At 44.5% G+C, this 17,462-nt stretch overlaps 4 protein-coding genes across 4 annotated transcripts in view; 1 reads left to right on the plus strand and 3 right to left on the minus strand.

The window, feature by feature from the left end:
- Window positions 1–1,737: 1,737 nt before the first annotated feature.
- AK88_03875 (uncharacterized protein) lies at window positions 1,738–8,341 on the minus strand (the record flags this gene model as incomplete). The annotated part of the gene is made up of 5 exons (XM_012481485.1): window positions 1,738–1,832; window positions 1,934–2,431; window positions 2,537–2,769; window positions 2,875–2,979; window positions 3,648–8,341. 5 exons carry the CDS (start codon window positions 8,339–8,341, stop codon window positions 1,738–1,740), a joined length of 5,625 nt encoding a protein of 1,874 aa, XP_012336908.1.
- A 1,989-nt stretch (window positions 8,342–10,330) lies between these two features.
- Window positions 10,331–12,106, minus strand: AK88_03876 (uncharacterized protein; the record flags this gene model as incomplete). The annotated part of the gene is made up of 1 exon (XM_012481486.1): window positions 10,331–12,106. One exon carries the CDS (start codon window positions 12,104–12,106, stop codon window positions 10,331–10,333), a length of 1,776 nt encoding a protein of 591 aa, XP_012336909.1.
- Window positions 12,107–13,142: 1,036 nt separating this feature from the next.
- AK88_03877 (uncharacterized protein) lies at window positions 13,143–14,624 on the minus strand (the record flags this gene model as incomplete). The annotated part of the gene is made up of 2 exons (XM_012481487.1): window positions 13,143–13,582; window positions 13,718–14,624. 2 exons carry the CDS (start codon window positions 14,622–14,624, stop codon window positions 13,143–13,145), a joined length of 1,347 nt encoding a protein of 448 aa, XP_012336910.1.
- A 1,879-nt stretch (window positions 14,625–16,503) lies between these two features.
- AK88_03878 (uncharacterized protein) overlaps window positions 16,504–17,462 on the plus strand; it is a gene marked incomplete at both ends in the record, with an annotated part of 2,736 nt that continues 1,777 nt past the window's right edge. The window contains 3 exons of the mRNA XM_012481488.1: window positions 16,504–16,596; window positions 16,698–17,081; window positions 17,243–17,349. Coding sequence (XP_012336911.1) covers window positions 16,504–16,596; window positions 16,698–17,081; window positions 17,243–17,349 — 584 coding nt within the window. The remainder of the gene's footprint in view (window positions 16,597–16,697; window positions 17,082–17,242; window positions 17,350–17,462) is intronic.

The following is a 17,462-nucleotide window of genomic DNA, read 5'->3' on the forward strand; positions in this document are numbered from 1 at the left end:
AAAAAAAAAAAAAAAAAAAAAAAAAAAAAAAAAAAGGGGAAAAAAAAACGGCCGTAAAGAGTGCTCCGTGTATATAAATGTATATATATTCCCCATAAAAACAGTACGCTGTGTTCACTCAACCGTTGGGGTAACGCTTACTCGGGGGCACCGCTCGCGCTGGTAAGGCGTTCACCCGAGCAGTATTTATATTTTGCGTGTCCGCAGGAATGCCGTTTAGCGTTGGAGTTTTACCCCCCTTCTTCGCCCCGCTTTCATGCGCGCATAGCGCCTAACGCATGGCACACGGGAACATGACGTATGCATACCACTTTATATACGTGCGCAACGCTTTTTGTTAACAACTCATGGGGGGAAAAAGGTGCTCGGCGTGGCGGCCAAAAAAGTGCTGGTCGCCCTCTCCTGCGATTTTACCTGTGTTTGCCCGGGGGGGATATGGGGATAAGGTGATGACGACAATGGCGAGCGTCGACTAGTGAAAGGAACTTGTGACGATACGGCGACGCAATCGGCGAGGGATGCAAGTACAAGCAGAATATTTATTTTCGTATATATTTTTTTTTTTTTTGCCTGCTGGCAACGACAAAATTCGCTTAGTTTTTTTTTCCCGCGAACATACCCATACCGTACCCCCGTATACCAGGGTGTGCTGCGTGTGCCAGATGAGGCCGATGAAAAAAAAAAAAAAAAAAAAAAATGGCCCGCAGAAGAAATGGGTACAGGGAAAAAAAAAGGAAAAAAAAAAGTATTAAAAGGGTGAGGATGACAACAACATGACCGAACGAATGGCCAACTGAATAACCAACCGTATGATGAGCAGCGTGTGGTATGGGCGTGTTAGGGGGAAATGCAAAACTGAAAAGAACATCGCCTTGACGTAATGTAAACGCGTCGCACAAGTATAAATATGCTCCCCATTTTTGCCCCTTGTTATTTTTGTTTGCCTACTCACTTGTGTACGCATTATTGGGGGGTCATATATATAACTTTTTTTGTCCCTCCCGTGTGCTACCTCCCTGTCGTGTTAAACACGTCACTGTTTTCAGGCCCATTAAGAAGGGAACACTTTTGGGAAATTTTTTCATATGTTGGGGATACATGTGTAACGTAATTTTTTTTGTTGTTCCTCCTTTTCGCTCACCACATGCATTGCAACAGTGTTCAAAGAGGCATGTACGTTGGCATACGTTCCAAGTGAAGAGTGAATAATGAAGAGTGGAGGGAGGAGAACGAATCGGCTGTGTGTGTACAGTTGCACTTACACGCAACACACATGTGTAGCCGCGTAAGGGACACGCTTCCCCGTTCAGTCATGGAAAAAAAGTCTCCTCAAGGATGGTGCAACATATGCCTGAACATGTGCAGGCAAAAAAAAAAAAAACATAACAATAGCAATGGTACCATATGTTCCACTTACGACAGCACAGCTAAAAAAGTACGGAAGCGGTGGTAGTTGTCGTCACTGAAGCGGCAACCCCTTGGCAGGTATCCATCTGCGCTGAGCTAATATGCTATAGACGTACCTCTTTGTGGTGGGGCATAAGTCTCCCTACCGCAGAGGTGTATGTGTGTGTGTGTTTGTCGCGGCCACGACCGCAAAGAGTTCGCATTTTACATGAACAAAAAAAAAAAAAAAAAAAAAAAAAAAAGCTAGACGCAATGCAGCAAAAGGCAGTTACGTCCAATTGAGGCATTCGTGGACGACGGTGCATGTCACCTCCCGAAACCATGCGGACACTAAAAATTGTAACGACGATTCTCCTTCATCTTCCGCTGCTCACGGAGCATAATGAGGTGTTCCTCGTGGATGACGTCTCTGAAGTCCGCGATGCCTAAAAGCATGTCAGGGGGGGGTGAGTTGGCAAATGAGCAATTGGACTGCTGATCAAATGGGCACGCCGCATCAATGTGTAACGCGGCGATGGAGCCTTACCCTCCTCGAAAGCCTTGATGACCGCCAGGCGAGTAGGGACGTGCACGTTCTGGTGAACGATCTTCCGAAGCTCTTTATTTTCCGGAGTAAGTGCACACAAGTTCTCCCACTCCAAATTCACGTCGTACACATAGTAATTGTACTTGTCATTAAAGACACACTCAGTCATTATTTCCATCATAACATATTCATCGTAACGAGGAAACAACCCTGGGGCACACTCTCCTCCGTACTTCTCCTGCAGCAGCTTGTTCTCCTTAAGTATTTTGCATTTGGTCCAAAAGGGGGGGGGCAATCTATACTGTAGAGTCCTCCCCCTGGCGTGGAAGATTTTTATTTGTGTGTGTATGTTTGCTTGTAAAAATATTTCGAACAGAGGCATCTTGACGTCCATCTTCATGTTCACAATTTGTACCTTGTTTTCAAACTTTTCCTTTACCTTGCTGATTAGGCTTTCCATTTTATCCTTGTCCCCCTCCATAAGCTTGCAGTACGGGCCTGCGGAAAAGGAGCGGCGGTGAGGAAGCGGCGAAGAGAGCAAAGCGGTGGTGAGGAAGCGGTGAGGAAGAGGTGCACCTCGCCACGTGCGATAACCGCACTAACCCATCTTGGGCGTCACGAAGTACAGCACGTTCTTCTGCTTGTTCTTCTGGGCCTCGTAGTTGCAGTGGTTGATCAGGCGCGTCTGCCGCATGATGTCCAGCACCTTCTGCCTGCTCTCGTGCGTGAGCGTGTAATCGTCCACGCTCCGCTTCTCGTCCTCCGCCTTGTTTCTAATTTCTTCCTTCATCAGCAGCTCCTCCCACGTCTCCACGGGGGGAAGCGGCGGGATGTACCTGCACAGGAGCGGCGGTGAAGGGGAGAAGTGGTGACAAAGGGGTCAAGTAGTGGCGGCCTCTCCTTCACCACAAGAGAACCACTTCCCCCTCGCGCTAACGTACTCATCTGTGAAGTATTTGTAATCATCGAATTCCTCCGTGGACTTCAAAACAGTGATGGGTCTCTCCAAGGCCCTGCCAACCCTAGGGACTATCGGAACCTTCCTTCTACATCCACAGGGGTGAACTGAAAATTGGAGACCTCTTTGCACAGTGAAGCTGTGCACACAGGGAACCTTCCCTGTCGACACAAAAACTAGCAGCAGCCACAGGAGCTGACGTACAGCTCCAGGCACTGAGGGCATCCGCAAGGCTTCACATTTGTGGGGTTGTAACATCTGTTCGAACGGGGGGTGCGCACATAGCTCTCTGCACACATGGTGATATGCGGGGGGGAGGCAGAGGGGAAAAAAACAAATTTCCTTTGTTCGCCGCCAGCCGTGCCAAGCATCGTTTTAAAAATACGTACGCGCTTCCTACTCTTACGCACGGAGTTGACAAGGTACACACCTTTTTCGCCAACGCACAAAATGGGCACAAGGGGGAAAAAAAAAAAATTTTTTACTCCACTCTGGTGTAGGGGCATTACCAGGTGGGACGTGGCCAAAAGGATTTTACATATACATATATATATACATACATATATTTTTTTTTCCTGTGCAATTTTGGTGTTAACTTTTTTTTTCGTTAATTAAAAAGAGTTACATGAGTCGCTACAAAAATGTGGGGAGGTGCACGCGCATGCGAGTGGAAAAAACGGAACGGGGGAGAGCTACTACACTGTACTACACCGTGTGAAGGTTTAGAAGCGGGTCGGGTTGACACACTTTTCTCACCCCTGAGCGCCGAGGCGGCACTGCACGAGCACACCCCTCAAGTAGTCGCAAGCGTTCTGTTGAAACAGGTCAGCGACGATGGTACGAAAGTCGAACGAGGAGGAACCGTCCACATCCTTGAAGAGAAAAAGAAAATGCTTTACAGTGTCCAACTGGAGTAACTCATCTAATGAAGTAGCACCACCACTCTCCTTCAGTCTGTACACCTTGGCTTGCAGGCAAAAATAATTTTTGCAGATTTTAATAAAGGCAGAAGGGATGACATGTAAATATGAGGTTAATTCTTGTGGGTCGTTCTTCATAAACAGGTTCATCTCTCCTGTGTACACTTCCATAGAGTCATTATGAAGGAGGTCATCCCCTCTTCTTGCTCCTCCTCCAGCATTATTCTTCTCTTCGTATCTGTTCAACAGGTTCGAATTATTAACACCCTGACCCCCACCCTTGCCCTTCTGCTGAAGAGTCAGTATTGGAGGGTTAAACAGGAGGAAGGCTCGCAAAACGATTTTAAGCATCCCCAGGTAAATTAAAAAGTGAGATGAGTCAAAAGGAAGAAACATAATCGAGTCCGACATATCTAAGAATAAACCTAATGACTTCTTCACAATATTACAATCGTAGCTGTGCAGAAGTAACTCCAAAGTTATAAATAAATTGTTCAACGTTTCATTCTTGCTGTCTCGGTAAAAAGGAAAGAAAACAGATTTGCCGTCTCGATTATTCTTAAATTCATTTGGAACCGTAAAAATATTTTTGCATATTTTTATAAACGTAAGAATATAATTTTTGTTATGGTATAAGAGGTCACCATACATGACGTACTCTTCTTCTTTCATATCGACTTGTTTATTCAGGTGTTCATGAACCATCTGTATGTGTTCGAAGCTTGATTTGAAGTAGTTGTAGTGCTTCAATACAAATTGTGAAAATATGTGTTCACACCACTTGGTTACTAACTCTTTTAGGGTTCGTTCTACCAGCTGCTGCCTTAACTTCTCGCTCAGACATAAATATACCTGTTGCACATTTTGAGCCATGAAGTGGTAGGGGCTGAAGTCGAATGCCGGCGATAGCACCTCCAGGAACAGCTTCTCCGTGTCATTGTACACAAACATGTACCCCTCGCTGATGAACCGCTTCACCACGCTGCACATATTCTCGTGCAGGCACTTCACCGTCAAACTGAACTTCTTTCCTCCTTTTGGGGGTGCCCCCCCAACCCCCCGAAGGCCGCTGACGCTGCTAACGCTGCTAATCGCGCTAATGCCGCCAGCCACGCCAACGCCGCTAACCCCGCTAATGGCTTCTTTACCCATGCGCGCGCACACAGAGGCGATCTCGCGCTCCCGCTCGCTCAAGTGGAAGTAACTCACCTCCGCGCAAAGCATGGGGTGCGCCTCGAATGACCGGCAGTTCTTCAACATCTCATTCAGACCAGGGTACACAAACATCACTCGCGTAAACAACTCAATGCTCATTTGAAGGAAAGGATTATTCTCCACCAGACGCACATTCTCCAATATCCCCTTGGCCACCCCATCCATGTCACCAGCTGACCCCAAAATTTTCTCACCAACCCCTCGAAGACGAGACTCCACTTTGAAGAAGGAAAAAACACAAAAGTAGGTCTGCGCGATTTTGAGTATATCAAACAGTGTGCGCCCGATCTCCACCTTCCTCTCGTCTCCAAATAAAAACTCGTAAAGGGTCTCGAACGAGGATATGCTTTTAGAAGCATCTGTTAGGAATACAAAGAGTTCTTCCATGACGACACTCAAATAAGTGTTTATCACTTTGTCGTTCATGTCACCCACCTTCAACACAGAAATGAGGGTTAGTAGAAATACACAAAGCTCCTTGTTACACTTGAAGACATTATTGCTCGCTTTAAACTCAAGGAAGGAGTTCAGCATTTTCTCGAGCATATCGTTTGTTACTAGATGCTTCAGGTTGGAGATAATGGAAGTGAAAATGGCAAAATAATTTTTCTTCAGCTCGATAGAAGTGTTGGAGTCGCTTCTCGAATCCGTTGAACCTGGCGTCTCCTCCCCTTGGACGATGTTACGTAATAAATTTTCCATCATGTAAAAGGCACATTGCTTATTGTAGTGTAGTAGGTAGGTACTTTCCGAGAGGAACTGCAACCTCTTCACCTCGAACAAAAGAAAGTTTGAAGAAACTTTACACATGTTCATAAAATCACCATTCAAAATTTCCTTATAACAATTTAACAAATTGTTAATACACTCTAGACTAATTTCATAATAAGGAGACCCCCCATACTTTTGAATACAATTAATAATGTGTATCTGTAACTCCACTTTTTCCTTTCTCTTTTTCAAGTCTTCTATGTTATTGCTGTCCTCTCCTCCATCGGCACGCTGCCAGTTCGTTTGCACCCCCTTCCAATTCACCGCCTCCTGCATCTTCCTGTCCAGCTCCGTCTCTTCAAACGCATGTGACCCAATGATGCGTTTCGCAAGAGAGTTCCTCAAATGTAGAATCCCTTGTAAGTAGGCCTCCTTCTCTCCAGGGGGAAGAAGCTGAAAAGAAATGACTTCCTCGTTTACCTCCGTGTCTCCACCAGTAACCACTCCCTTACACTCCTTCAAGGTGTTAACAAAAAAAACGAGCAACTCACAATACACACGAAGCAAAACAAAAACGAAGTAGTCCTTCACCTTCATGGTCTCATTACACAAATTTTGGACATTAATATTCTTATAAAATATAAAAAACTCACAAAAGACTTCAACCATGATGGAAAATACTTCGTGGTTAAGTCCTACCAATACACGAAAAAGGGCAAAAATTTTCTGCTTTAGCAAATTTTTCGTGTTATCCCTTCGCCCTGTTTGGTTACAACAATTCAAACCCTGCTCCCCTTTGTCTCCCTCCATACAATCTTCTCGCACGTAACGGAAGTAGGTCTGAAACCACTCCTCATTGTATTCATTAATAAAATTATGAACAAAGTCGATCATCATTTTCTTATTTAAACAATTCTGATCAGAGTATACAGGGATTTTCATAAAACGAACAAACATGAGCATGAAAAGTTTTTTTAAATCTTCTCGGCTCACGACAAATTGTGTATCAGGATTAAATAGTTTTTCATTGTTCTGATCCAGCATACTTTCTCTTTCAATTTTGTGTATATTATATTTTTGGCTAGCTAATTCATTTTCTTTGTTCTTAATATAAATCAAGTCCCTGTTATTTTCAAATATATTTTTACAAATGGATAAGACATTGGCCAATATTTCAACATCGGGATGGTAAATATTTTTGAATACATTTATTATGTACATGTGCAGGCATTTTTTTTTGTTATTTTTTTCGTGCAGATAATTTGAAATGGGGATGGAGGACAAATTCACAATCATGCGGATGTACAACTTCTGATACGAGTAGCTAGTCACGTCTAACACATTAAGGTTTATGTTAAAGTAACTTTCGAGGAATTGCATTAACTCGCTTTCATCCAATTGAATAAAACTCTTGCTGTTTATTCGAGATATGTACTCGATGATGCTCAGGAAGATGTGTAGGAGGTGTTCCTCCAGGTCTAGTTTGGCCAAGAAGGACTGCACGCTGGGCGACACACAACTGAGTTGGCTCAGGGACAGGTAACTATTGTATAGAAGGTTGAACTCGGTTAGCGGCAAGGGCGGTTCATGACTTCCCACACCGCTGCTCAATGCACTGTTTGCACCCCCCGCGAAGCGCACAAAGAGCAAGTTTAAGAGGAACTTCAGAGGGGAGTTGCTACCCCCCCGGTGGTTGAAGAACAAGTGGGAGGGGAAGAAGAAAAACAGGTCCTTCACACATTCAATGAGTAACTCGAATTGTCCCCTCTTCCTGCAACTAAGACTATCGTAGAAGCAAATGGACAAAAACTCGAACAACTCGTTCGCCTCGTTTATTATGAGTCCCCTGAAAATGTTGAGCTGCTGTTTGTTATGAACATTGCTGCTGCTCTCGTTGCTAATGTGGTAGAAGATCTCCCGCAGGAAGTTGAGGCAGATGTGCACGACGGTGGAGAAGTACTCACCATCGCTACCACTGCCACCCCCCTGCAAAGACAACCTGCGCGTTAGAAACTCCCTCACGAAGAAAAGCAAAAAGTTATACAAGTACCTAAAGTAAACGTACTCATTGTTCAGGCAAAGGATACTAAAAATCTGCGCAAATTTATTCTTCGTACAATTTATATAAAACCTAATCATGTAATTGTCCCTCTCCTTGAGGTAGTCACTCATTAACAAATTAATTGGGTTCAGAAACACATCAGCGAATTTTTTTTTCACTGCTTCTACTGACTTCTCCTTCATGTGTAGTGTGCTCCCATCCAACTCGTGATTAAAACTTATGGGTAGAGAAAACAGAATATTAATAAAGCTATTTCTTATGCTAACTTTACTCTCTTGTGGGTACACATGGTAATGCTTTAACAATAATTTGTTCATGTAGCAAAAGGAGAGGAACACCAGATGGTCCTTGAACATGCTCAACGTCTTGTCCTTCTCTATCAGGTCCGAGTATACTAAATAAAAGGCTCCGTAAAATTCAGAGCAATCTCTGTTTCTGCACTCGTTCAGGTAATTCACGCTTCCCACTTCATTTTTGAAGGACTTGATCAAAATTTCGCTCAGCTCCCTGCTCCTCTCGAGGATTCTCCCCTCCGCCTCCATCGTTGCGCTGGTACAGTTCGCTGATAGGGGTTACAGCGGCGATGACCAGCGGTGTGCTTTCACTTTTCCCTTGTGCGGCTTCGCTACCCCCCTTTCTGGTATCTCCTCTTCAGCGCAAAAAAAATGATCCAAAGGGAGGAAAAAAAAAATATATGAACAGGTCAGGCAAAAAATAGGGGGCCCACTCCTGCAGCAGGGGAAATCTTTGCCCACGCAGAAGCAACCATCCCACAGCTATACTTCGCCGTACCCTCTTCCTTGTATGTCCTTCCCCCCTATCTTTTTATTTGTATCTTAACAGCGTAAAAAAGTAAAATAAAGAAGTAAAATAAAGAGATAAAATAAAGAAAACAAACCAAATAATATAATAAAATAAAAGGGGCGACGTCTCCCCTGTTTGTTCTAGGCTGTAAGTCGCCAAGTAGCCAACTGCGGCCACACCGTTTTCGAGCCTCGCACTGCAACTCTCTCCGCTCGAGAGAGGCTCCTCTCATCAACGGAGATCGTCGTGGGATTATTTCCCATCCGCCCGTGTTTTACTCTGAAGCGCCTGACGCACATACGTCAGTAGTAACAAAGGAAAAAGGAATGCTTTCGCTTAATCATAATAAGTAAAAGCATGTGCTAAACGCCACCTCTCCCTTCGTTGTGTGCACTTTCTGCTTTACAAACTCGTTTCCTCTCATGGACAAAGGATGGGCTCGCTTTCCCCTTCAAATTTTTTTTTTTTTTTTTTTTTTTTTTTTTTTTTTTTTTTTTTTTATGACCGGGACAGCTCTAGTAATGACCTGCCGTTCTATCGCCGTGAGAAGGGGCGGGTCGGCGGGCTGAAAAAAGAAAAGGGAAATACGTTTTCTTCAAAGAAATAAAAAGGCGTAAACGAATGCACCCCTGCATGCATGCTGCAAATATTAGTGCGTGCGTACACGTAGTATGCTTCCCTTATTTTACTCAACGATGCAACGCGCGCACTCTTTTTCCTAATGGGGTAAAGTACCTGCTAAAAGCGCCCCGTGAATTTTCCTTCTTTGCTTGCGAGAGGGTGTAGTCCCCTTCCCCACGATTAGTTGAAGTGGCGCCAAGGCAGAATCCTTCCGGAAAAAATATTCCTGCAAAAAAATGCCTGCACAAAACACACAAGTAGGCATACAGCTCCTCCACCCATGCACGTGATTATGATTAGCTTGTCCCCCCTGTGAAATGCTAATTTATTTTTGTTATGAATTAACACCGACCAGCGAACAACTCGGCCTCCTTCCATTCTGCTACCCAAATGTGCACTCCTTTGAAAATCAGACTGTAGGACGAGTTAGCCAACAGGACAACATGGCACAACAGCTTTTGCAAGCTTAAAAAAAAAAAAAAAAAAAAAATGAAAGAGGCACATGAGACCACACGCCTCCCTTTCCGTGTGCACATCCCAACAAGGTGATTTTCCCCCCTCTGCTATAACGATGGATTGCGAACCCCAAGGGGGGGAAGTGCCCACTTGGGAAGCAAATAATCCCAAGGGGTAGAGCCTCGTCCCTATGTGTACTATATGTACCCCGGCGTGGGACTATAATTTTTTTTTTTTTTTTCCACATTAAAAAAGCGGCAATGCAGTCGAGGGCACGTATATGCGCGCACACGCACGAAGCAATTCCAACTTAGCAGAATTTTTTTTGGAGGCCAAGTTGTTTGGGGAGGGCAAATAAACCAAAGACAAGCCGAGCAATTAAGCGGTCTGTTCCCCATGGGAGGGGGGAGGGGAAAGAGGTTGAGGTCCAGGAATAAATAAAAATAAATAAATAAGAAAAAATAAATAAAAAAGATAAATAGGAAAAAATAAGTAGTAATAATAAATAAACAAGCCACGCAAAAAGGTAGCATAAAAAAATAAATAAATAAAAAGGGTCAAGGCTAAAAGGGTGTGCAGTGGTAGGAGCGGCATGAGTTGTTGGGATGGCAACACTGCCATGGATGCGCACACTCACCACAACACACAGCTCATATAATCTTCCCTCTGCTTTCCAACAGCTTCTGCTTCTTCTCGCGGGCGATCCGCTTGGCCCGCTCGAGGGGCGTCTCCTCAACCGGGGCACCATTCACGGGGTCACCATTCACAGGACCACCATTCACAGGACCACCATTCACATGGGCGGTACCCGTGGCCTCGGCCTGCACACTGGAGGAATCCCTCGCCGCAGGCGCCTTTCCTGCCGCCACATCAGGGCACACGTTCACTTGGAAAAAGTCCTCCGCGTCGTACATGTCATACACGTCGCCGGAGAAGGGGTCCCCGGACTCACCCTGCTCGTCCTTGCGTACCTCCTGTTCACGCACCGCATCGTCACCGTGGGAAGTTGCCGCTCCCTCCTCCTGTTGGTCCCCTTCCGCAGAACGAATGACACAAAATTTATCCGCCCCAAAGTCGGTATTGTAAAAACTTTTAAAATTAAAAATGTTAATGTTCTCGCCCATTTGGTGCGTCTTAAACAGCTCGTCGCAAACGGAGTAAGTTGTCTTATACTTATAAATCAAGTACGCACGGTAGTGTTCATACACCTCTTTCTTCTGACTGAGCGTTTGTACCTTGGAGAGGACATCATGTATATTGTATTTACGCCGGACCGTTTTGTAAATATCGGTCAAGTCCGTCTTGTTGTCCCCCATAAGTAAAACATTATTAACAGGAAAGTACAACTTTGATATGACTTCATTTATTAAATTCATAAAAAGGTTGAAATTTGTTTTTAAATTTTTTCTACGATGTTGTTTTATTTTGTGTACCATGCGGGTATACTTGTCTGCCAGCTTGGTTAACTCCAAATTTATTTTTTCCTTTTCAATTATAAAGTTGGTGTCTTTTCCTGCCTGGTCAACGTTACTCCTTTGACTGGGCTCTCCCTGATGCTCAGACAAATCCCCGCTATCCTTCTCCTTCCCGTACAAGTGACACAACTCCTCATCCTTTGTATAACTGCAACAGTTTCCCTTTATGTATAATTCTACTAGCTTTTTTTTTATTTCCAAAAGATAATTCTTCCTTTTTATAATAGGCACAGAAGTATTCCTCCCGATATATTCAATTTTGCTGTTTTTAAAAAAATCTGACTGGTCAGGTAAAATTAAGTACTTTTTGAGCACTTGATTTTCGAACAACTTTGCAATAACAATCGTTTTGTAATCATTCGTTATGCACTCTAGTATCTTCCGAATAGCTGCTGTGTAGTGTTTTTCGTTATAATCAATTTTTCTTTTCTTTTTTTTTAAATTTAAGTACATATATATATCCCACAATTCATCATTTTGTGGGAGTATTTGTTTTATTTTGTCTTTTTCCTCGCGCACATACTTTTGCAGCTCGTCTTCTTCATCGCCCATTCCATCATCGTCACTGTCGCCTTGCTCACCACTACTGCCATGGTTATCACCTGCATGTGAATCATTCCACGTGCTTGTGTAACTGTTTCTCTTTTCACTCTTCCGCTTCTTCCTAATGTAACTAGTGATTTTATTCAAAGCTACATCGTTAAAAATGTTTTTCAGTTGAAACCCCATGCTTTTTTTCCGTTTCTTCTTTTCCTCCTGTTCATTGTGCTCTTCCCCAACGGGATCGTCCGCCACGTCTCCCATGTAGTCCTCTGCCTGGTCCCCCATGTAGTGCTCCGCCACGTCCCCCATGGGATCCCCTAGTGCTCCACCATTCAAGTCATCTGGTTCCCCATTTTTCGCCCCATCCTGGGCATACACCTCATCATCGTCGCTAAAGTTTAGGCTCATTTGGTTCGCTTCACGCGGGAGGGCATACACACCGCACCCAGTTTTCCACGACTCTTCCAAAGGGGGGAAGAAAAGTGCACGGAAAGATGTGCAGCAAAGGGGGGGGGGAAAAAAAACACCGCAATCGGTTGGCCAAAAATGTATCAACAGATAAGGTAACACAGAAACAAAATGACAATTTCGAGAAAAAAAAAAAAAAAAAAATTATGAACAGACAAGCTAAAAGGGCAGCAAAAATAAAGCCAATTAGGTAAAAAAAAAAAAAAAAAAATATGCACAGGCAAGGTAAATTCAGTGCCTAATCATGTGAAAAAAAAAAAAAAAAAAAAACGAACAAGACATCCGCAGAGGTATTACACCTCGCTAACTTCGCCCTCATAGAGAGGAACAAAAACGGCCAAGGCACATTAAGCATCAAATGGGGAGAATACGACCTACTGTTCTTTTTATATATATTTTTTTTTCTCCAAAAAGTGTATATACCCACTGCACAATCGCTGAGTGAACGTCGCCTCGAATGTTCTCCACAGCTAGCTGGCATGACGCCGCTTCTTACTTTTTGCAATAAAGGGGGGCATACACGTATATAAAACGCATGTGTGTATGTTTATACACATACATGGGCTTTCCTTTTACGGCAGCTGGGGAGCACTACCAATACGGGTTTGTAATTGCAAATTGGAAGCTTTATTCTTTTATTGTTTTTTTTTCCCCCCCCACCTTGGCCAGTATTGATAAAAAAAAAACGTTTGGGCGGAGAACAAAAAAAAAAAAAAAAAAAAAAAAAAAAAAGAAGGGGTCGTGAAGTGAACTGGCCAAAGGTTCAACAAATGGGGCATGCCCACGGGGGTGTGAAGGGAAAGAAAAAAAGAAAAAAAAGGAACAACACGCAGATGCGGATCCCCCGTTCACACCTCCGAGAGGTTCCGCGAATTAGAAAAATGGGTCTCTCCCAATAAACGCATTATACGTGGGTGTGAATGTGTAAAAAAATTCCTTCTTCTGCATGTGTAAAAGTGTGTGTTCGGAGGGCAACCTAGGTGCGAGTCAAGAAGTACATGTCTATTTTGTTCGATAAAACATTCAGCAGGAAGAGCGCCAGCGAAAAGGAAGAAATGTAAATGCCGGCGAAGGACAAATTGTTCAGGTAGTAGTAAGCCGAGTGCGCAATGTATATGTAGAACAACGAATTGATGGGCGAAATAATATCGAGGAGGTACTTGTATTTATGTAGGTGGAGCAGGATCTCGTAGAACTTGTTATTGCCCAGATAGAGCCTCTTGAGGAAGCTGTACTGGTTGAGGAGGTTGACGTAGAAGTCGGTCTTCTGGTCTTCCTTGAGCTCCTTCATGATTTCGTCCCGGTTAAAAAACTGCTCGTCCGTCCATTTTTTGAGGAAGGTCCAGTTGTTCTGGCACATGAGTCGCGTGTAGATGAGGAGCAGCTGCGCAAGCACGACGCCTCCGAGGATTTTGCCTGCGGGGAAGGGGGTGCAGTGAGGAGCGGTGATGCGGCACGGACATGTAGCGCATAGCGCGATTAGCGCGATTAGCAGCGCTAATGCTAACGCTGCTAACAACGATAACGCCGCAAACAACGCGGGGGACCTACTTCTGCGGGAGCCGAGCACGTGGAAGCTGCCCCAGTTGGCCTGGACGAGGAAGTAGGGGTACACAGACAAAAAGGAAAAAAAAAGTACGTGCACCACATTGTTGAGCATGGACAACCTGCGAGAAAAAAAACTATACGAATTCAAAACAAAGAATAACCGTAACACAAAAAACTTATAAAAAAAAAAAACCAAAGTGGCCAAGGTATGCATCTTCACAAGGCGGTCTGTCTTCACATCTCGGAATTCTCCAATGAAAGCATATTTTTTTTTAAAAAGGCTATAAATTAAATCGCTCTTAAAATATATAAAGGTAAATAAAATAAACAATAAATTAACCGAATTGTAATTAACCATTTTGGGCAGGCAACTGGACTTGCTCAATAAGGGCAAGTTGAGTAAATAATTTTGCACAGCATTGAAGAGGTAGGTACTTCCAAGGTACTCGTAGCAAATGTTATAACCATTTTTTAATTTATGAAAAACGACGCCAGAGTCCTCTTTCAATCTGTTATACACCTGTACATAATAACTTTTGGTGAAATCAAAATTTGTTTTCACCAGCTCCTTTGTCCTCTCTCTTAAATTGTCTAGGTCCTCTTTATTAATTCGTAAGGAGTATTGGTTTAATACATTCTTCAATTTCTTCAGCTTCCTCAATTTATCTCCTATGCTTTCATTATAATTATAATCTTTTTTTTTTATAATTTCATTTTTAACACTTTTGTCAATGTTATGAAAATTTATATTTGTGTAGACTCGTCTTCCTTTTTTTTTTATTTCAGTCAGGATATATTTGTGGTTAGCATTTGGAATAATTTCTTGGGTCCTGCTTCTCACATCGGGTGTCCTCAGGCTGCTGGCCACTGCGAGTAGGGCGGCCTTCAGAAGCAACGTGACTGCTTTCATCGTTTCCTGCGGGTATGGAACGGGGCAAGAATAATCAGCGCCCGTGTGTGTAGCACTTAGTCGATGGGGTGTAAGTCTGCAGACGGAGCAATTTTATTATACTTGTACACACACACACACACACCTACCTCTCCAACCGGCACTTCTCATCATACCAAGGACACTAAAGCTGGGATGCACAAACATGCAAAATGGTCATGTGAGAGTAGAAGGGAGGGAACCCACCCCTGCTGACCAGTGCAGGAGGATCCAGTCGCCTTCTTAACAATTGAAATGGGGGGGAAAAAAAATTTTTTAAACCGCCTTCAGGGAAACCACACCACTTCTCACTTCCACACCTATTTCATGTTTAGCCGTTTTGGCACAGCGCCTCCCCACCCACACACACACAAAAACACTAAGTAGCACAGAGGACACTCGACAAGAACCGTACACATGCATCACAGTGTGTGTACGCATGGGCTCTCTCGTTTGCTTCGTCTTCTTCGTTGTGCGGTGTGTGTAGGGGCCCAGTCGCTCTTTCCCCTGCCACCCGGATGCTTGCTCAATCTCACACTCCCTCCGGACGCTCCCTTTTGTAACCCCAACGCAAAGTCGCTACTCTGACAACGCAGCTGCATGTACAGAGGGTATGCACAGAATGGGTCATACCATTTTACTGTGTATGCACGGAGGGGGCAAGTAAAAAAAGAACTAAATAAATAAATAAAACTTTTTGCGCCGCCTCCAATAGGTACTTAATATGTGCTCAATGGGTACGCAATAGGGACTCAATAAGGACTCAATTGGAAACTACAGGTCCTGTTACACAACAAGCACACAAATGCGGGTGACGATCTCCTGATTTGTTTCACCACCAGTGTGTCATCGTTTTTGTTTCCTCACAGCCTCGTCCTGCGTCACTACGCTTGGCGCGGCTACGCGTAGTTGTTCGCAACTTAGAGTAACTTCTCATCAACCTGTCGCCACTTTTTTTTTTTTTTTTTTTTTTTTTTTTTTTTTTTTTTTTTTAATCTGAACAAAGGGGAGACCACTTTTAAAGTGGTGTAGTGGCGGGACAATGACGCACAACTTCTAACGGGAGAGAGCAAGTCGTCACATGCACGCGCTCACTGGGGAGAGGTACTTGGGCAAGGGCAAGTTTCCCCCTTGGATGCACACACAAGCACGGCGCCGAATGGGTACATGTTCTCCTTTTGCAGGGCCAACAGAAACTTTCATAATGCATATATTAAGGCTTAGTGCTTTTGCATGTGCCACTTTCATATGTGCACATGTGAAGCTGCTTTCGGTTTACACCACACAGTTTTGTTAACTCCAACGAGAGATGCGCCTTGCTTAGAGAAGAACCGGTTAAGCGGTCCTTCGCAACGTGTTAGGTGAAAAACACCTCATGTGCTCCACTGCACAGCGTGTACCATATACATTTATAATAATAATATTTTTTTTTTTTTTTTTTTTTTTTTTTCCTTGTTGTTCTCTCCTACCCCCTAGTGGAAATTCCACAGATGGCTTGCATAACATGAGGCCCTGTCGCCCTACAATTTTTTTAATTCTTCAAAGTTTGGAAAATACGTTTGGAAGCATCTTCTTTTTTTTTTTTACCTTTATTTATTTCATCCTCCCATTTTTTTTTTTTTTTTTTTATGCCAACTGTCGGCTTGTGCATCGCGCAATGTGCTTGTTCTCTTCACCTCGTGCCCTACCCCCCACCGGAGAGGGCCACTGAACAGGGCCACGTAGGAACTACGCGGGAGTACCGCTCACAAGAAGCGCCAAGGAGATCACCTTTGCTTTCCCCCATTTTTGCGCGCGCGACGCTGGTGTGTGGCATGGCCGGGCAGCACGAATAACATGTACATAACGCCAAACGGGAAAAATGATTTACAAGATTTTTTTTTTCGCCCTCGCGGTGGTCTTCCTCCACTGCGTCCAACATGTGGCGTCCTACCTACCCGGAATGAACCCAACGGTACGGCAAGCACTCCTGCCGCGGCTACATCTGCTGCGACCACCTCTAACCGTGTGCCGCTACCACATGTGCGCGACCATTCCCCCCCCCCCCTGCGGCAGGTTTACAAGAAGAGCGACAAGGTGGTCATCAGCGTGAAGAATCTCTCCAGCCGGCGAGCGGTGACGAGCCTGGACTACTTCACCTTCCCACTGTGCTCCTCCGACAACGCAAGCATATCGAGTGAAGAGGCGCCAAACATTTTCAAAATACTCTCCGGGGACACCCTCCACACCACCTCCATACATACCACCTTCCTCAACGACGCCACCTGTGTTTTCTATTGTAGAATCTACATTGACGATAGCGCTTATGCGAAGTACAAGCACCTCATTCTGTACAACTACAATATGATTTACTCGGTAGACAATGTGGAAATATTTCGCGAGGACCCTCGAAGGAAGGGCTTTTACTACTCGGGCATCCCCGTCGGCTACATCCAGGACGTGCGTACCGAGTGGAGTGTGACGTTGTGTGGTGGCAGCTCACTTGTGAGGCGGCCTATCGCGGCGTGCTATTGTACGCCGCGCTGTGCTGCTATACGCTACGCTGTTATACGCTTCTTCTTCCCCCCCTTACCCACGTGCCGCTTTTCCCCCGCTCGCAGAAGAACTACCTGCTTTACACCTACTTCCAAATCAGCATCCTGTACAACAATAATGGGGGCCAGTCTGACCAGAACTACATCGTGGGGTTCGAGGTGGAGCCCAAGAGGTAGGCTTGGACAGCGGCAAGTGACACGGTCGCTAATGTTGCGTAACCGCCGCTAACCACCGCTAATGTTGCGTAACCGCCGCCAATCACCGCTAATGTTGCGTAACCGCCGC

Source organism: Plasmodium fragile, assembly GCF_000956335.1.
Source record: "Plasmodium fragile strain nilgiri unplaced genomic scaffold supercont1.48, whole genome shotgun sequence".
In the NCBI taxonomy this organism is placed as follows: Eukaryota; Apicomplexa; class Aconoidasida; order Haemosporida; family Plasmodiidae; genus Plasmodium; species Plasmodium fragile.